Source organism: Rhinolophus hipposideros (assembly GCF_964194185.1).
Source record: "Rhinolophus hipposideros genome assembly, chromosome: 9".
Classification (NCBI taxonomy): domain Eukaryota; kingdom Metazoa; phylum Chordata; class Mammalia; order Chiroptera; family Rhinolophidae; genus Rhinolophus; species Rhinolophus hipposideros.
In genome coordinates this window covers 23,727,977-23,747,821 of record NC_138055.1, presented here as the reverse complement: position 1 = coordinate 23,747,821, position 19,845 = coordinate 23,727,977, and the positions used below count along the sequence as shown (strand labels likewise).

Below are 19,845 nucleotides of genomic sequence, written 5' to 3'. Positions count from 1 at the left end.
GGCGGTTGGGGGGGCAACACAAGTCTGCATCCAGGAAAGCTCCTCCCTCCGATCCCTGATGGGAGAGCTGAGGTTGGGAGTGGCCTGCCTCATGAGTGGAATTTCAGAGAGAACAGGCGAGTGGCTGTGTTTGGCAGTCTGTCACTTTATTTTGCCGAGTTTCTAAATCAGTGATAGCACGCGCAGCTTTTGTATGTGTAAGTGTGCCTTACAACTGGAAACCCAGCCCTTCTGCAGCACAGGGGTGAAGCTGGCACATACTGCTTCCCACCGTCCACCTCATTCCCATGTGTCCTTGTCACTGCCAATCTCAAAAAGGCACTTTCTCAAGTCTATACAGGAAAGGGTCCTGATGAGAGCAAGGTGCTGAAATTGAGGGTTCCAGGTTTCATTGCCTCTATGTTGTCAGTGAGGTGGGATTGAGGCTAGGACCTCACTGCAGTGCTGACCCGCTCTGTGGAGTGCTGGCTCAGGAGCAGGAAGCAGGCTCTGGTTTTCGGTAATCCTCCTGGATGGGGATGGCATCGCCTTCCTCCTCCCTGGGGCAGCTGTAAGGAGAAGCCTCCGCAGGCACTCCTGGGCTTCCTTTGTCTGCAGAAAAAGTTAGATGAGTCTTGGCTGGTGGTGGTCTGGGGGGAGGGTGAAGAGAGAAGAGACAGCAAGGAAGGTACGCTTAGGGAGGACTTTCGGGAGGACCTCAGCTAAGAGGAGAGGAAGAGTAGGCAGTAACCAGGGTTGGTCAAGATGAAGCTAGGGAGGCTTCCATGAGGTTCCAGGCATGGGTGCCAGGGCTGAGAAGGTGGGGATGGGGCCGGGAACAGGTCTGGTGACCTGTATTTTGTCTCTTACTTAGTCCATGTTTTCTTTGTTGATGGAGGAACAGGGCTCCGACCATGATGAAAACAAACATTCCAGAGAGGACCACAAAGATGCGGATGCAATCGGAGCTGCACAGGGATCTCTGGGCTGTGACAGGCAGGGGCCGTGAGGGGTTTCTGGGGAGGGCCTAGCCCTTGACTCCCCTGATCCCGGCTTCCCATCACCGCTGCCTCTCTCCTTCCCCTCCTTCCTCCCCCATCCCCAGCGTTGGACCAAGTCCTTTCCTCATCCCTAGAGTTCCTCTTTTTATTCCTACTCGCAAGAGCTTTCTGGCTGTCTTTCCTCCTGGACTCTCCTGTGTGCATTCTCTCTGGGGGTGGGGAGAAAACTCACGTGGCCATTGGGTTGAAAGAGCTGGGGCAGGCAGCTTTATGAAGTCAGCCAGAGTCCGCATGTGCCGGGCTGTCCTGGCCTCTGGTAGCTCTGGAAACAGAGGGTGAGCAGCCACCCACAGGGAAAGGCTAAGCTGAAGGCCTCAGAGCCCCAAGAGGTGCTGTTTGAGATGGGAAGGCAGAGACAGGCTGACCAAACAACTTGTGGGGATGGGCATGGAAGTGGGGGTGTTGGTTAAGGGGGACCCTTACCCCAAGTGACTGGACAAAGCGTTGCCTGGGACTTACTTTCGGTGTAAGGGAAGTGGGTGGGTTGTGCATGTGTGCCCGGGCCCTGCGATGGACGCAGGGTCAGCAAGGGGTTTGGAGCAGGGTCACACTCGGTACACTCCTTGTCCCTGCACTGCCAGCCCTTGGGGCAGGCACACTTGGCATTGGCGGTGACCGTGCAGTTCCGAATGAGATGACCTGGGGACAGGAGGTCAGAGGAACATAAGACACTCAGGCGGCAGAGACATGCAGGTCCACTTGCTAACCTGTCTCCCAGCACCCCTCCCACCCCCTCCCATAAATCTGGCCCCTCCCTCACCATCACCCAGTGCCTCTGCCATCAGTATTGTTGTTAAGAGGAAAACTTGGACTTTTAGAAAATTCATGGTTCAGAAATGGACACTATGAAAGGTAGAAACAGCTTGCATGATTTTCTCTTGACTCACTGAGACTTTCATAATTATTGAACCATAATATTCCCTTCCTGTCACTCACCACTCCCCTCCCAAGAATAGCCACTCGCCTGACTTCCTAACACCATAAATTAGGGAATTGTGTGTGTACTCATTTGGGTCTGGCTGCTTTTACTCAATTCTTTGTGAGATTAATCCATATTGTTGAGTGTAATTGCAGATTATTCATTCTCATTGCTGTGTTCACGCTACCCTATTGTGTGACTATACCATGTTTATTTCTCTGTTCTACTTCTAATGTGCATTTGGGTAGTTTCCAGTATTTAGCCATTAGGAATTATGCTATCATGGTCTCTGATGTGTTTTTAACTTTACTAGAGAGTTACTTGATTACGGACATCCTTTGCTTTTAAAATAGAAATGTTATTCAAGTGTAGAGGTCGGGTGCTGGGTATCTGCCAGTCAGTTATACTGCGGGTGGAGGGCGTGAGGAGCGCTGGACTGGGTTGGTTCACAGGTGGTTGGCTTGAGAAGAGGAGGGTGATGGGGCCGGGGGACAGCAGCGTCTGGATGTGGGCCAGACTTGAGCATGAGCCTGGTGGGGCTTTAGGGCAGTGCACTCATGGAGATCCAGGGAGAGGAGCATGAAAGGAAGGTGGGAGGATGCCCGAGACTGCCTAACAACTCTACCAGTTTGCCTTAGCGTTTGCCGTTTGTCGGGCAAGGGAGAGGGACACAAATTCCTTTTTCTCATCCTTATGCGCCTCTGGCCTCTTCTTTCTGAATTCTGACTAGTCGTGCGATGAGGATTTGGATTCCTGTGGCTTGCCAGGAATGGTGAGGTCACTTGGATAAGGGTCCATAAAGGGAAGACCAGAGAGGGGAGGGGGACGGCGTGATGGAGAGGGAAAGAGGTAAGCAAAGGAGAAGACCGGGAGGGGCGATCACGTGGAAGGGAAGAGCTAGAGAAGGGACGGGGACTGGGTAAAAATGGATGAAGTGCCAGTGTTTTCAGTGATGAGCACCCAGAGACCCGAGAGTTCTCTTTACCATGTGTCATCTGTGCACAAAATTCCAGGCTGATTTCTGGCACATTCCCATCTTACAAATGGAAATACTGAGGTCCAAGAGGACGGAACTCATTCAGCCTCCCCCCAACCCCTCCCCCAGAGTAGCCAGGTGCTGCCCGAGTGCTTTGGGGAATCTATGGGCTGTGTCTCAGGGAAGGATCATGGATTGGGCTGGTCTGGAACATAGCAAAAGGAGTATGGATTGGCTCAGTACTGGGAAAAGGCCTTCTGGTGGCGCCCACAGAGTGAGTGGGGCAGGCGTAGACCTAAAAAATGTCCAACCCTGCTGGGGTTGATGCCAAGAAGAGGAAAACATCCATTAACAATCATTTTTAAGTTGAGTGGACTGAGGAATATTTTTTGTGTATTTCAAATGTTGCTGTTTGATTTGCAATGGCGAAACCGCTTATTCAGTTAATTTTTAAAGAAGAGAGCATTAAAAGGCCTAGGGAGACCAAACACATTTTACAGGCAAGTAGTGGATTAGCTTAGTGAAGTAGTCCACAAGTGTCCTGCTGGAGGACATTTGTTCATAGGGGCCACTTTAAAGTCTCTTACTCTATGTATGCTGACTGACACATGGTTTCTGAAATTCTAGCTAAAATGGAGAAATAATAAAAGAATTCATAACAGCTGCAGATGTTATAATTCTTAATTAAAAACAATGAAATTGCAAAATAAGAAAAACACAGCCACATGCATATTCATTTTCCTACATCGGCTTTTGTGCAAAGAAAGATTATTATCTACTGGCTGGTGGTGTTATGTCCTTAAAAGATGGATTCCAAGTTCCAAATAAATGTCCACTTCAAACCCAGCCAGTTCAGAAGTGGGGGGTTGCTGGGCTGTAATCTGGGATCCTGGAGCCCCTTGCCCCTTTTTATTGTCTTGATGCTGGCCATTCTGAGCAGTCCCTCAAATGTTGCTTCCCCCTTCCCTGAAACACCAGAGTTCTCCCCATCACATCAATATACCTGCTCCCAGGGTGCTCCATTCCCAGCGTTAGCTCCACTTGCTGTAGCCTTGAAGTAACTGCAGGTCCTACGCTCCCTGCTCTTTGTTCTCCACACCCAGCTCTGCCACCTGTTCCCCCAACTGCTCCCCCATCTCACCAGAGTTACAGTGCCGGCAGTTCTCACAGTGGGGCCGTTTGTTGGGGTCTGGTGAGAAGGAGATCCCTGGTGTACACGGGTCACACTGAGCAGCCTTGCTGTGCCCATCACAGTGCTTCTTTAGGAATGTTCCTGTAAGCAGAGGTCCAGGGTCAAGGCCCAAGGAAGACCGCTTCTCCGCCCTCTTCAAGGTGGTGTCTCAAATGCTACAGGATTCCTCTCCTTGCCTGAGCTCAGACTCGCTTTCTGTGGCCCTTCTCCCCAAACCCAGTTCTCTCTCTCCCGTACTCACCTGCCCCTGGCAAGGCCTCCTCTTACCTGGCTTACAAATCTGGCAGCACCATCCTCCCGGAGCCCAGTACTGCTGCTCTGAACAGATCTTGGGGGTTGGGATAGCTGAGAGGCCCACCAGCATCCCCAGAAGCCACAGCCAGCAGGAAAGTGGCCAGGCCATGGCTCCTGCTCAGGGAGCTCTTTCTGCACTTCAGTTGCTGACTGCTGGCCTCTGCGCTGGGTGCCCTTTCCTCCTCTTGGCACCTCCTGGGCAGCTGCTGCAGGTCTTCTCTGCGTTGCCCCGCTTCAGGTGGCAAGCTGACCTTTGATGGCAGTTGAAGCTCTGTTGTGGCTGTTTTTTTTCTTTCTCATAGCAGCAGCCTCCTGTCCCTGCCCCCTTTCCGCATGCTGCATGCTGGGGAGAGTAATAAAAGGGCAAACTGTCAGAAGACCTACTGCTGCTCTTCACAGGTGCCCCCACCGACCTCCAACTTCTCTGTTTCCGTCTTCTCTGTCTCTCTCTCGTTCTCATGAAGAATTTAACCCACCTATGCCTGCCTCGTTGACAAAGTGTTGGATGTGCACGGTCACCTCTCCTACTCACACGCTTGTACATAGTATGCCCACATCACCGCCTGTTCGCAGTGCACAAGCTAATCTGCATGGCTCCTCTCCCATCACCACAGAGGATCAGCTTCTTTTATCACAGAGATAAGCAGTTTAGAGAAGGAAGGGGACCCAAAACTGAATATCTGAAACTCTTGGGGTGAGATAAGTTTTAGAATTCAGAATTTTTCAGATTTGGGGAAGAAATTAACACCACAGGACACCTCACGGGGCTGGGGTAGCACTCATATTCATGCACAGCATTTCTGCAGTGAAACGATTGAATATTTAAGTGGGGTGAATAATGACTAACTGGTCTTGCATCCAATGAGATCTGGTTTTACGGCCAAAAGAGTTTGCTATGGAATTGTTCACAGTGGCGACAAGGGGTGAAACCTGTGTGCTTGGAGATGACGTATGATCTCATTTCATCTTCCTGCCACCCTGTGATACGGGTATCACCCACTGCTCATGTGGCCTTCCCTTCTCCCTCCACTACTGTCCTTATCCTCCCCTCCCACCTCGGACTGTGGGTAACTGGTGTCCTGGAGCACCTGGGGCATCTCTTCCAGCCTTGGGCACTTGGGATTAGAAGTTGATACCTGTGGGTCATCTCTTCCCTATTTCTGTGGTTCTCTTGGGAAGACAGGTTTGGGGACATTGGAAATAGGTGGACTTTCCCTTCTGGAACACATGGGTCAGACAGCCACCCCCTCCTCTTTCCTGGAGGACTGAGGCGTGTGGTGGTTCATTTCTCCAGGCCCTATTTCATTCAGGGGCTTTGCAGTTGTTTCCACACTGCTCATAAAATGTCACACCCCTGTGATCTCACTTGTTAGATCTGTTCTCTATCTCACTCTTTGGTTTCCTTTCTCTTCATTTTTTCCATCTTCCTGTCTTTCCCCGACCCCCTCTAGTCTTCAGGAGGGTCCTTTTGTGTGAGAAACCACACATGGGTGCGATTTGCCTTTTCACTATCCCTCAGGGTGCCTGAGTTTCCACCTCAGAGAGTGTTATCTTTGGGATCTGAGGATTTTGCTGTCACTAACAGCCCTGCCTCATTCCCAGATCACAGTCAGTATCGCCACTGTTCATCTTAAACCTCAAGACTGCTGTGGGGAGGTGGATGAGACCCTAGAGGAATTAGAAGGAGGTGGGGACCTTTAGAGAGAAACTTGGCCCAAGGGGGAATTGGAGGATGCTGAGAAGACTATCAACCTTGATTAGCCCCTGAGCTGCTCACCCACGTGAGGCCTGTGTTCTCTGTGCCAAGGCCCCATCTCCTCGCTTTTTTCTTTTTAATTAAAAAAAAAAATTATTGGGGAATAGTGTGTTTTTCCAGGGCCCATCAACTCCAAGTCGTTGTCCTTCAGTCTAGTTGTGGAGGGTGCAGCTCAGCTCCAAGACCAGTCGCTGTTTTCACTGTTAGTTGCAGGGAGCGCAGCCCACCATCCCATGTGGGAATTGAATGGGCAACCTTGCTGTTAAGAGCTCAAGCTCTAACCAAGTAAGCCATTGGGCCGCCCCCACCCCTCTTCTAATCACTTCTCCATGGGGGAGAAAGCAGGAGCAGGGTCTGCCTGGCTCTCTTGGAGTACCCCTGGCCGGGAGGAGAAAAACCAGGTTTCTGAACCTTACTCTTCTTTGGGCAAAAGGAATGACCTCATCTCCTGCCTTCTTGTGCTGTTTGCACAACTTCTGGTGAGCGTTGGCCTGTCCTCGGCTGGTTCCTTGGATGGTCCCTTCCTCTTGTCTACAGGCCCTGTGAGTGCAAGCTGCTGACCTCTCCCTTAGAATCTCCCACCGCTTCTTTCCCTTTTGGGGTTCAGCTGCTCCCCACACCTGGGTGGCACAGAGATATACGGTCTTTTCTGAACAACTCTCTCCTTTTTTTACGTCTCCAGAGACAGGCCCACAGAAGCTTCTCTTTTGACGACTGTCATTACTTTTGAGAGGTCCTGACCAAACCCTAAGTCTGGAGCACTGACTGTATCCTGGATATCAGCGGCAGGGGTCACCTGCTCCTTAATATCTAGATAAGATATTCCTCACCTTCCAATCAGGCAGGTGTTGGGCAGAGTGGGGAGGAGGTGGGGCTGTTGACTGTCAGAAATCCCAGTGGGTTGGGCATTATGGTCACCTCTCATTCTGATTCTTCTTTCAGCTGAAGTCTGTTCTTTCCTCTCTGCTCCTGGCTGTTCCCTTACCTTTGCCCTGCCATAGGCCCCAAATTTGGGACACAGGGCTTTCTTGAATTTTCCTTCAAACTAACTGTAAACAGAAGGCTGTTAGGTGTGGCAAAACTCTGAAGCTCTCTATATCATAAGGATACAACTACAACTTGCATTTTGGATTTTCTTGTTCTCAGTGGTCTTTCCACCCCAGAGATTGATCACTGGCCTAGCTATCCTACAGGGCAGTAAGGGCACGGACCATCTTGCTGACACCTCTCTCCCCTCCCTCCTTTTTCTGTCACCGGCTGACTTTCAGAAATCTTCTGTCAGACAGCATACCTCATCTCTCTTCAGCCCCGAATCCCAAAATCAGTCTTGGCCCTTTATAAATCTATAACCAGTCAAAGTACTCGGCAGAACTAAACTCTCTCCAACACCTTTCCTTGGAAGGGAGTTCTGTTATGTCACATAGGTGTGTCAGAAATCACTGTTCGTGATTCTTATTAACCAAACCCCTTAGTTTTCCTGGCCTCCTTTGTCTCCCAATCCATTCCTTCTTCCTCCACTCCTATCTCCTGTGATGACCCTGACCCACCCTGGCCCCCACTGCTTTATGTCCTCCTTCCCAGTGAGCCTTTAGAGACCAGCTGGGCAGGGTAGTAGGGTGGGCTGGGCTGGTTAAGGAGGGTCTGGGGACTCACATCCCAATTCTGTAATTTGCATTCCTGGGACTCCCAGTCTGGGTCTCCTGGGAAAAAAGACTGTGGGCATTTTTCCCCATCTCTGATCACTTTTCAGTATCTCAGCCACAGCTCCTAGTGTCTCCTAGCATGTAAGGCACTCTCTAAATATTAGATGGTCCAGCCTCAGCCTTATTCCTTAACAGTTCTATCCACAATTATAAAATTGAAATTTCAGGGGTGTCCAAGGCCACTTTGATCTGCTAAATTCCACTCTTCATTCATTTGACAAGTATGTATTGCATATCCATTCTGTATCAGGTACCAGCTAAGTAATGGGACACAAAGATGAAAAAAAAACCCAAAAAAGCCTGTGGTTTCTGCCCTCAGAGTTGATGCACCAGTGAGAGTCACTCATTGATCAAATAAAATAACGTCAAAGACAAATGTCAAGTTATTAGTAATGGCCATTATTGCAGCACCATGACAGGGAGAGTCAGAGTACAATACACCGCGTTTCCCCGAAAATACGACCTACCCAGACAATCAGCTCCAATGCGTCTTTTGGAACAAAAATTAATATAAGACCTGGCACATTATATTGATTGTATTGTATTGTATTATATTATATCATATTAAAGACCTGGTCTTATAATAAACTAAGATTGGGTCTTGTATTAATTTTTGCTCCAAAAGACGCATTAGAGCTGATTATCTGGCCAGGTCTTATTTTCAGGGAAACACAGCAGGTGCCTGTCCGCTGATAGGGAGAGTTGAGGTCAAGGGAGTGCTTCAACCAGAAAGCAAAGTTTAACTGAGTTATTTGGGGTCTGACCGCTGTCACCTGGAGAGTGGTTTCTTCCTTTGTTTCTAGACACCACTCTATTCTTCCTTTGACCACTTCTCTTCTTTGATCAATGATAGTTTTTCTTATATACAGATTACATAAAATAGGGAGGATCTGTTCCTTGAAGACTTGGTAGAATTTGTGTGTGTGTGTGTGTGTGTGTGTGTGTGTGTGTAGAGTGTAGCTTTTTTGATCTGATTTAATTCAGGTTTTCAGTTTCTTCTAGAGTCAGTTTTGGTAGGTTATATTTTTCTGGTAGATTGTCTATTGAATCTGTTTCAGATTTATGGGCATAAATGTTTAAAATCACGATAGGTCTGTAGTTATATTCCCCTTTTCACTCCCAATATTGTTTATTTATCATTTCCTTTTATTTCCTCGATATGCTTTGCCAGAAATATGTCTAACTTATTAATTGTTTCAATGAACCACATTTTGTTGTGTTTTCCTATTATTTCCTTGTTTGCTGTTATATTTTACACTATGGTTTGATTTTTAAATTATTTTCTTCCTTTTACTTTCCTTGGGTTTATTCTGCCATTTTTTTTCTAACTTCTTGAAGTGGATGCTTGATTCATTAATTAAAAATTTCATTTTCTAATATATGCATTTAAGGTCATAAACTTCCTTCTGAGAACTATACTATGTCTCATAAGTTTTGCTATATTGTATTTTCATTCTTTCAGTTTATTTTTTTCATTATTATTTATTTTTGACCTGCATATTTTTATAAGTATATTAAAAATTTATGATCTATGAGGGTTAACATTTTTCCTTTTTATTAATTTTAATTTTATGTAATTGTGGGCCAGAGAATGTTATCTGTATGTGTAATATGGCAGGCAGAATATTGGCCCCCCAATGATATGTACATCCCTGGAACTGAATATTATGTTACATGGCAAAGAGGAATTAAAGTTGCAGACAGAGGGGCTGGCCGGGTGGCTCAGGCTGTTGGAGCTCCGTGCTCCTAACCCCAAAGGCTGCCAGTTCGAGTCCCACAAGGGCCAGTGGGCTCTCAACCACAAGGTTGCCAGCTTGATTCCTAGACTCCTGCAAGGGATGGTGGGCAGCGCCCCCTGCAACTAACAACTGGCAACTGGATCTGGAGCTGAGCTAAGCCCTGCACAACTAAGATTGAAAGGACAACAACTTGATTTGGAAAAAGTCCTGGAAGTACACACTGTTCCCCAATAAAGTCCTGTTCCTCTTACCCAATAAAATCTTTAAAAAAAAAAAAAGAAGTTGCAGACAGAATCAAGGTTGCTCATCAGTTGACCTTGAAAAGGGGAGATTACCCTGTATTATCTAGGTGGACCCACTATAATAGCAAGAGTCCTTATAAGTGGACGAGAGAGACAGATGAGAGAGACCTAGAGAGGTGGCAGCATGAGAAGGGTTCAGCCTGCTGTTGCAGACTTTAAAGATGGAAGAAGAGATCTAGGAGCTAGGAATTATGGGAGCCTCCTCAGGAAGCTAGAAAGCAAGGAGCCTGATTCTCCCCTGAAGTCTTTAGGAAGTGATGCCGCCTGCCCACACTTTGGTTTTAGCCTAGTGAGACCCATTTCAGACTTCTGATGTATAGAACTCTGGTAGTCAGTTTGGGTTCTTTGGCAATTTGCTACAGCAGCCGTAGAAAACTAATACATATACATCCTCTGGCATTTTTTTTGAGATTTACTGTGGCCTAGTAGGTGGCTGTAAATGTTCCATGTGTGCTTGAAAAAATGTATATTTCTGATTCAGCGGTCTCCAAACTTTTGATTTTATACTTCGTTGAGAAAATGATTTTGAGCATGTATCCCCAAATACGTATATATGATATTTTATTTTATTTATTTATTTTTCAGTATACAAACAGGGTTTATTAGTGATACTTTCTCGGGGAAGAGAACAGACTTAGTCAAGGTGGGAGAGAGAGGCCTAGCTAGCTGAGGTGAAGGGGAGGGAAGGGGAAAGAGAGAGAGAGAGAGAGAGAGAGAGAGAGAGAGAGAGAGAGAGAATGAGAGACAGCGAGACAGAGAACAAGAGCAATGTACAAGATTTTAAAATAAATTATATTTATAGATTATATATTCAAATATAAATTCTATATATGTGTATATAGACATTTAAAAGGATAAGATAAAATTACACAGTCACATAAAAATATAAAAAGGATTAAAGCTGGGGAAAACAATATTTAAAGATAATATTTTTACTTATTTACAATATAAAAGATCATTTTGCTCTCATTAAAATAATATATAACATTTTGTACAATAAAATATATTAATAATATATTTATTAAGAGCAATGAACAATATGATTTAACGTGTTTCATTATTTTTACAAAATCTTGCTTCAATACTTTAAGTATATGTAGTGACTAGTAGAGTTAGGTAAATTCAACTATTTGGTTTTAACGACTGACTTAGATGAAAAAGGTACTCTAGGTCAAACTGTTTCAGGTTTGTTTTTTAATTTTTAATTGTGAGCCCATCTTCAACAAGTCTTTCCTGTTGGGATCTGCAGTGGCCCAAATTAAGGGTATGTACCTTTAAAAATGGTTTTGTAGTTGATTTTATCAGACATTCTAGGGATATTACTGACTTGAGACCAATTTCTTTGCTATTTTCTTGAGGGCAGACGAGGTTTCCCAGCCATGATAATATAAATTTGAACCCTAAACCTGGATGAGCATAGGCGTTAGTTACACATTTTCAAGATAATTGTTTTCTCTGTCCAGAAGGCAGACAGAGACAGATAAGCTTCCTTTTTGAAATGGCAATATGTTGGTCAGCGGATATTTCTCGATTTCCTTTACAGGTTTCCAGCTTATGTGAGAGGGTGTCTTTTCCAATTTCCTGTCTGGTGGGGCCCAAGGTCTTCTCAGGGGAATCCTGTGGGGTTAAAACCTCAGCGCCTAGGTAACCAGAGCCCTTCATTGGCTGCTCATGCACTCGCCCCAGTAACTTCCAGTTCTGCCTGCTTCTCTGGCACCCGGGATTCTCCTTTCTTAGTTGAGAGCTTAACTCTTCATGTAGAAGAATGTCATGTAGCACTTCAAGGTGTTTGTTGCAGGGGTTGGAAATCCCATTTCACAGGGCGCTGTGTGGCCTTCTCCTTCCTGAGCACTCTTTCTTTCTCTTTCTTTTTTAGGGCTTGTTGACTCGTGATTTTATGTGATAGGTGGTTTAAAGAATTAATTCTGGTTTGAGATAAAGCTAATTTCTGAAATCAGACATTATGTAAATTGACATGTGTATGGTTTGAATGCTGACTATTGAGGTTTTCTGACAGTCACATAGCCAGCAAAGGGTAAAGTAAAACCAGTGAAGGGAAATTCTCAAAAAGACACCAGGGGCAGAGAGATACAATGAGGATCTTGGGCCCCAAGCCCACTGAGATATGAGGATCCTGGGGTAGGTGGAGAGAGCGTGGCTTTTAAAAACACCCAGATTGGTGATCCAAAAGCATCCCTGCCAGTTATTGCCTGGATCGTCTCAGGTGAGTCCCAGAACCTCTCTGAATTGAGCCTGTGTCTACTTGGGGATAGTGTCACATGCTATGTAGCAGGTTGGGAGAATTAACTATAACAATATAAATGAAATGCCTTGCGTCCTTTGGGTACTCAATAAATGTTCATTTCTGCCCTCCTTTTCTTGATGTTTGAGGATGCAAGTTCCAAGAAATGGGGTTGAAGGAGCAGCCAGTTCACCTGGGCACTAAACCAAAGGAGCATGAAAGAGGCAGAACAACTCGCTAACCTGAACAAGCTGTGCATAGGCATTATGTCTGCTCCATGTGTTGTTCATACTCAGAGTGTTCTTCATAATATAGAAAAGAGATTTTGCAAGGGATGGGGGATGTTTCCCCTCGTGGTGGGCTCCTGGACCCTTCCTACTTACTCTTTTCCTGAGTGATTTCTCTTGTCCACCCAGATGAGTGAAGACTGTGCACACTACCAGTCTAGGTCTATTTTATGGTCTTCCCTGCAGGGAGAGGCAACTCTGATTTCCCCAAACTTACACCGAGTGTAAAGTACTATGAGTCCTATGAATAACTTGCCTTCATTTTCCCTCTGGCCTATGGTAGTGTCCTCTGAGCCCTACCTCTTAGGGCCGGTTTACTTCCCAGGGGTGTGCTGGAGCCAGCTAGTACTGTGTAGCCAAAGCCTGATTGTTAAATTGTCAAGAACTTTGTCTGCTGGTTACACATTGGTAGCTTGGAATTGGCTGTGGTGGGAGTATTTACAACCACGTAAATCAGGAAGTGCTACAAATCAAGGGGTCCCCACGCCAGAGAGCTGGCTGTATGTTTACCACCACATCACTTCTACTTACTTACTAGGGCTGGGCCCAATGATTGTCTTTAGTCCTTTTATGGTTCTTGGGGAAGCGGTGTTCTTTCTTATCTGGGCCCCAGGCCCTCTCTGGCTTCTAGATAGAACTACTTGTGGTGAGCCCCTGTCTTAACTATTGCAACCAGCTTAGGATCCCAGATTAGCAGAGCTAGAAGAAAGTTTTCTGATCCTGTGGGTTTATCCCCTCATTTTCCAGATGTCAGAACTGCCGGCCGAGCAGGTGAGATGACTTGCTCCTTGTGGCAGAGTTGGGAGAGAAGCCAGGTCTCCTGAATCTCAGTCCAGTGCTGACTATAGCACTTCCAGAGCCAGACACATATTGGGTGCTCAGTACATGTGTTGGACTGAGGTTATACTTGACAGTACCTTCTGAGCTCAGCCTGTAGACTTGTCTCCTCTGCGCTTCCTGTATCTTTTTGCTGCCTATCTCAAGGAGACTATTCCCTGCCCTTTTGCTCTATGAAACTGTCTCAGTTTCTTTCTTTTTTTTCTAAATTGAAATTTAATTATACAATATCTTCATATCATCTCTTTATAGAAAATTAAACCAGTAAAATCCATTAATTCCACCAGTAGTTACATACACGAAGAATTCTTACACATGTGCTCCAGGAGACACATGCAAGAATGTTCACACACTGCTATTTGTAAAAGCAAAAGAAAAAGAAAAAAAAAGAAAAGAACCTATAGGTCCATAAATAGTAGAGAGAATAATAAATGTTGTATATTCACCCAAAGGAATAGTTTAGAGGAATGATAATGATTGACCTATATGTAATCACATACACTACTATACATGGGCCTCAAAAACATAATTTTGTACAACAATGTGAATGTAATTAATGCACTGAATTGTATGCTTAAAAATAATCAACATGGTAAATATTATGTATATTTTACTATAATAAAAACAAACAAATAAATAAAACCATAATATTGAATGGTACTGAGTGAAAGAAGCAAGCCACAGAAAAGTACATGAGTAAGATTCTATATATATCAAGTACAAAAGCAGGCAAAACTAAACAATTTGTAGTTCAGAGAAACACATAGGTAGATGTTAAGGGCTAGAAAGAAAAGTTAAGGGAGTGATAGACTCAACCCAGATTCGCGCCCCCTGTTGGGGAAGGAAAGGAAGGTATGATCAGGAAGCGTCTAAGGTTCTGCTGACTTATGACTTGAGCATGGGTTTTCATACTGTTATTTCAATATACTACTTTGTTTATTTGATATAGTTCACAATAAAAAGTTTTTAAATATAATGTTAATATATTTATTTACATAAATATATAAATAAAATGTCTGATAAATTCAACTGCAAAACCACTTTGAAGGAACATGCCATCACGTGGGCCACCAAGTACTCAAACAGAAAAGCCTTGGTAAAAATGGACTCATGATTCAAAATTAGAAACACATCTGAAACAGTTTGACCTAGAGCAACTTTTCTTCTAAGTCAGTTGTTAATAGTAGTCACTGTATATAACGTATTGAAGCAAGGTTTAAAAAAACATAATGAAATACATTAAATCACATTGCTCTACCTAAATATATTAGTACCAAATACTGTTATATTGTATAAAATGTTATATATTAATATTTTATTGAGAGAAAAATAATCTTTTATATTATAAATGAGTAAAAATAATATTATCTTTAAATATTGTTTTTCTCAACTTTATTTCATCCTTTTTTATTTAAAAAATTAGAAGTGAAAATGGGAAAAAAAATTGAACAGTCGTAGATAAGAGTCAAATTCCCTCTGGTTTATCTCTTCTCCCCAGCCTTAGTCCTCTCCCTGCTTCCTCAGAGGTAATCACTGTTTTAGATTAGCAAATATTCCTCCAGAACTTTTTCTAAACAAACAAATTATATGTGTATATTTTATTATTTAAGTGACGTTCATGGCCAAAATAAGTGAATATCTCCTCTCCTTGTTAGGCTGTATGTAATAAGTAGTTTTATGCATATATATATGCATACATATTTTGCATATATATATATACACACACATATATGCATATCACACACACATATATCAGGAAGTGAAAGTTTAGAACTCCCAGAAACAGACAATGATCAGCAAAAAATCAGATGGATTTTCCCAGCAAACTCCCTTTTATTTTCTACTTAAAATATTATTAAGTAATAATCAAACATTTCTCACTCTGATCTCAGCCCCTCTTCTACTGAGGACCCTCGACTTGATTTTCTCAGAGCTGGGAGACCCCCTGTCTCCAGAGGTGGCGAAAAACCTCATGTACAGCATGTACTACTTTTCCCTGACAAGGGGCGTACCCCCTCTCTTTTATACCTGAGATGATTGACAGAGAGGACATTTAATTTTGACTTCCCTTTTCTTTTTTGGGACATGGTAGGTTACCTCTATTTTCTAAAGGAAGTATTACACATGCCTGAAGTAATTCTTCTAACACAGAGCAAGAAATAAAGCCTGAGGGACAAATCATGCGTTGGTTCTCTCCACTTGTTAAAAAATGATCTCTTGGAAATGAAATAGTCTAAGCCTGGCAATTCTTGTTCTTAGGTGCTTTTTTAAAGTCTGTCTTCTTCTAGATAAATAAAGGATTGTTAATAGGCCTAGCATCTCAGCCTGCCAAGAAGAATTCTCTAAGAACCCCAGCACAGTTGTGTTTGGGGTTTTGTTTTATTTTTTTATAAATGATATAAAGCATTATATGTGTGTGTGTGTGTATACATATATATATATATATATATATACATACATATATATATATGAGAGGATATATATATATCCTTCTAGAATTTGCTTTTTATGTCTTGGAGTCATTTTATATTATGTATATAGAACTACTCGTTCTGTTAAATAGAGAATAGATGTATGTAGGCTTTTTAGCTATTCTACTATTCACGAATACTTAGGTTTTCCCAACATTTCACTATTACAAATGGTGTCACATAAACATTTTATACTTCCCTGTGCATGTGGGGTTGTCTCTTTAGAATAAATACTGGGCATTGGACTCACTGAGTCATAGGGCATGCACATTTTTCATTTTAATAGATGCTGGCAAGTTGCCCTCTAAAGGGGCTCTACCAATTCACACACCCACCAGCAGTGGAATGAGAGCACATATTTCCTCACATCCTGCCAACCTCTCATATTAGCTAACCATTTTTGATAATCTAATTGAGGGAAAATGCTGTCTCGTTGTTGTGTCAGTGTACTCCCTTTGATGACAAGCATCTCTGCATGATCATTGGCTGTTTATATTTCCTCCTTTGTGACGAATGACTTTTTATCCTTGTATCCCTACCCGTCTTCTAAAGTCCACTCTCGGCTCTTCCCTACAAAAATACTCTCGTGACCCAACCTGCAGAGCCTCTGCCAATCCTGTGGATCCCTTCAGATGTTTGTCGTCTGCTCTAGGGGCTGAGAAAAGCTTCTTTGTGGCAGCGGAGGTCATTCTGTCCCCCTTTTACAAACCTCAAGAGACTTCAGACCTGCAAGGAAGTGGTACCCCTTACCTCATTTTTAAGATGGCAGTTGGGACTTGAGTAGCCCCTAGACCCCTCTGCTTCGGCACTAGACGCTTCCCTGAGATTACTCTGACCTCCAGCCCAGACTGAAGGGCTCGTTGATACATGTTGGCTCTTTTTAATCGAGATAAAATTCAACGTTTTAACCATTTTAAAATGTACAATTTAGTGGTTTTTAGTATTTTCACAAAGTTGTGCATATATCAACCACTAATCTAATCCAGAACATTCTGTTCTCCCCTAAAAGAAACCTCATCCCTGTTAGCAGTCAGTCACTTCCCCTCCTCCCCATCTCCACTAATTTATTTTCTGTCTCTATTGATATTCTTATTCTCAGCATTTCATATAAATGGAGTCATATAATATGTGGCCATTTGTGTCTGGCTTCTTTCACTTTAACATAATATCTTCAAGGTTTGTCCATGTTGCAACATGTATTAACAGTACTTCCGTCCTTTATATGGCTAAATAATATTCCATTGTATGAATATACCACATTTTGTTTATTCATTTATCAGTTTATGGAAGTTTGGGTTGTTTCCACTTTTTGGCTCTTATGACTAATGCTGCTTTTAACATTCATGTACAAGTTTTGTGTGAACATATGTTTTTAATTCTCTTTGGTTTATATAGTAACTCTATGTTTAACTTCTCCCCCACCCCCCTTTTCTACCTCCCCCCCCCCCCCCCCCGCCCAGGTTCAAGCCATTGTTTTCAGTCTAGTTGTGTAGGACACAGCTCCCTGGTCCACGCTGGTATTATGAGCCTTGTGCTCCCCCGGCTGAGGCAGTTGATCTCTGGTCATCGGTCGGCCACTCACAGCAGCTCTCGGCAGCTCTCACTGGCTGCTGGCCGCTCATGATGTCTGCCAGCCACTCACGCTGGTCACTGGCCACTCATGGCAGCACACAGTGGTAGCCCATGGCAGTACACAGCAGCCCATGGCAGCCCACACTGACCTCTGGCTGCTCACGGCAGCCCAGCTCCAGGGAGAGCCGTTGTTCAAACTCTTAGCTATAGAGGGCGCAGCTCACTGGCTCATGTGGGAATCGAACCGGTGACCTCAGCATTAGGAGCACAGCAGGCATTCCAACCACCTGAGCCACCAGGCTGCCCCCCCCTTTTTTAAATTTTTATTGGGGAATATTAGGGAATAGTGTGTTTTTCCAGGACCATCAGCTTCATGTCCAAGTCGTTGTTTTGTCAATCTAGTTGTGGAGGATTCAGCTCACTGGCCTATGTGGGAATCAAACCAGTGACATTGGTGTTATGAGCACTGAGCTCCAACCACTGACCCAACTGGCCGCTCACCCGTGGCTCAGCTCCAATCTCAAGCCATTGTTTTTCACTAGCCCATGTGGGAATCGAAACAGTGACCCTGATGTTATGAGCACTATGCTCCAACCACTGAGACAACTGGCTGCCCCTATGTTTAGCTTCTTGAGGAACTGAAAAATTGTTTTCCACAACTGAACCATTTTGCATTCCCACAAGTGGTACATGAAAGTTCCAGTTTCTTTACATACTTACCAACACATGTTAATTTCCATTAAAAATTATAGCCACTGTAGTTGGTATGAAGTGGTATTTCATTGTGGTTTTGATTTGCATTTCTCTAAGACTAGTGATGTTGAGCATCTTTTCATGTGCTTACTGACCATTTATATATCTTCTTTGAGAAATGTCTGTTGAAATCTTTCTCCCATATTTAAATTAGATTATTTGTCTTTTTTGTTGAGTAATAAGAGTTTTTTTAAATAAATTCTGGAAAATAGACCCTTGTCAGATATATGATTTCCAAATATCTCCCCATCCTATGGGTTGTTTTTTCACTTTCTTGATAGTGTTCTTTGATACACAAAATTTTAAAATTGATAAAGTCCAATTTTTCTGTTTTTCTTTTGCTGCTTGAGATTTTTGTTATCATGTTTAAGAAATTGTTGCCTAATCCCAGGTCACACCTGTTTTTTCTAACAATTTAATAGTTTTAGCTCTTACATTTATTTATTTGCTCTATTTCGAGTTGATTTTTGTATATGATTTGAGGTAGGAGACCGATATCATTATGCCAGTACCATACTGTTTTGATTACTGTAGCTTTGTAGTAAGTTTTGAAGTCAGGAAGTGTGAGTCCCCCTACTGTCTTCTTTTTCAAGATAATTTTAGCTATTCTGTGTCCCTGGCATTTTCATATGAATTTTAGCTTTATTTCTGCAAAACAAGGCAGTTGGAATTTTGATAGGGATTGCATTGGCTCTGTAGATGAATTTGTGGAGTGTTATCATCTTATCAATAGTAAGTCTTCCAATCCATGAACACAGGGTATTTTTACTTATTTAGGTCTTCTTTAACATCTTTCAATATTGTTTTATAGTTTTCAGCATACCAACCTTGCACTTTCTTCATTAAATTTAATCCTAAGCATTTTATTCTTTTTGATGCTAATTATAAACAGAATTATTTTCTTAATTTCATTTTCGAAGGAGGCAATTGTTTCCTCCACAGAGTTGGAAGGTGATGCCATGGGGTGTAGGTGTATTCATATTACATCCTGTGGACCATTGCATGGGTTACCAGTGACTTATCTGAAGTCACAGATGTAGAGTTAAATGCTGTGACGCAAAAGGAAACATATCTGATTCATCTTTCGTACACTTCCTTTGCTTCTGACAGCTCCCTTGACTGAGAGAGGAAGAGAGTGTGTTGGTGGCAGGGACCTCCGTCTCTCTCACAGCTGCTTCCCCTGACCCTTCTCACTTTCATGGTTTTGGAAGCACCTCTGAAGGCATTCCTGAGGACAGAGGCTGTGGCAACCTTCTCTGTTAACTGCAAGATGGGCTGGAATCCTTCCTCCTTTGATGGGCATCATGCCCATAGAGGAATGTTGACAGTGACAGGTACAGGCAGGGTCTTGGAGGCTGGTGGGGCAAGAGGAGTCTGGGGAGGGAGTATGAGGATCAACCATATGGTGAAAATCGAAGTGGAGCACCATTCAAGGTAAATCTGTACGGCCTGGACCATGTCCAAGACCGTCTCTCCGCCCGATCACTTGTTAGCAGGGCCGGTGGCTCAAGCTGTTAGTCTTCTTTCCACTGTACCATGGGGATGCTGAAACTTATCTCACAGGGTGGATGTGAGCAGTCATGTGGTAATGTGGGGGAACACCCTGCACAGAGCTTAATGCAGAAGGTGCCAGTAAATGTTCCTGGGACTATGAGTTGATCATCAAGCCCCTTTTTATTCTTGGGGTTGGGGCAGTGTGAGAGCTCAGGATTCCTGAAGTGACAGGGTTCATAATAAAGGGAACGAGTGGGAAAATCCAACA

The 19,845-nt window shown here is 43.7% G+C and overlaps 1 protein-coding gene across 2 annotated transcripts; it reads right to left on the bottom strand.

The window, feature by feature from the left end:
• Nucleotides 1–128: 128 nt before the first annotated feature.
• Nucleotides 129–4,657, bottom strand: CD27 (CD27 molecule). Of its 2 annotated transcripts, XM_081059668.1 has the most exons (6): nt 4,395–4,657; nt 4,077–4,208; nt 1,500–1,679; nt 1,213–1,302; nt 850–966; nt 129–591 (listed from the first exon to the last, which is right to left on the bottom strand). In XM_081059668.1, exons 1-6 carry the CDS (start codon nt 4,528–4,530, stop codon nt 470–472), a joined length of 777 nt encoding a protein of 258 aa, XP_080915794.1. In that variant the 5' UTR covers nt 4,531–4,657; the 3' UTR covers nt 129–469. The 2 variants fall into 2 exon arrangements, with proteins under 2 accessions (XP_080915794.1, XP_080915793.1); XM_081059667.1 differs by lacking the exon at nt 850–966 and having other exon boundaries at nt 462–591.
• Nucleotides 4,658–19,845: the final 15,188 nt, after the last annotated feature.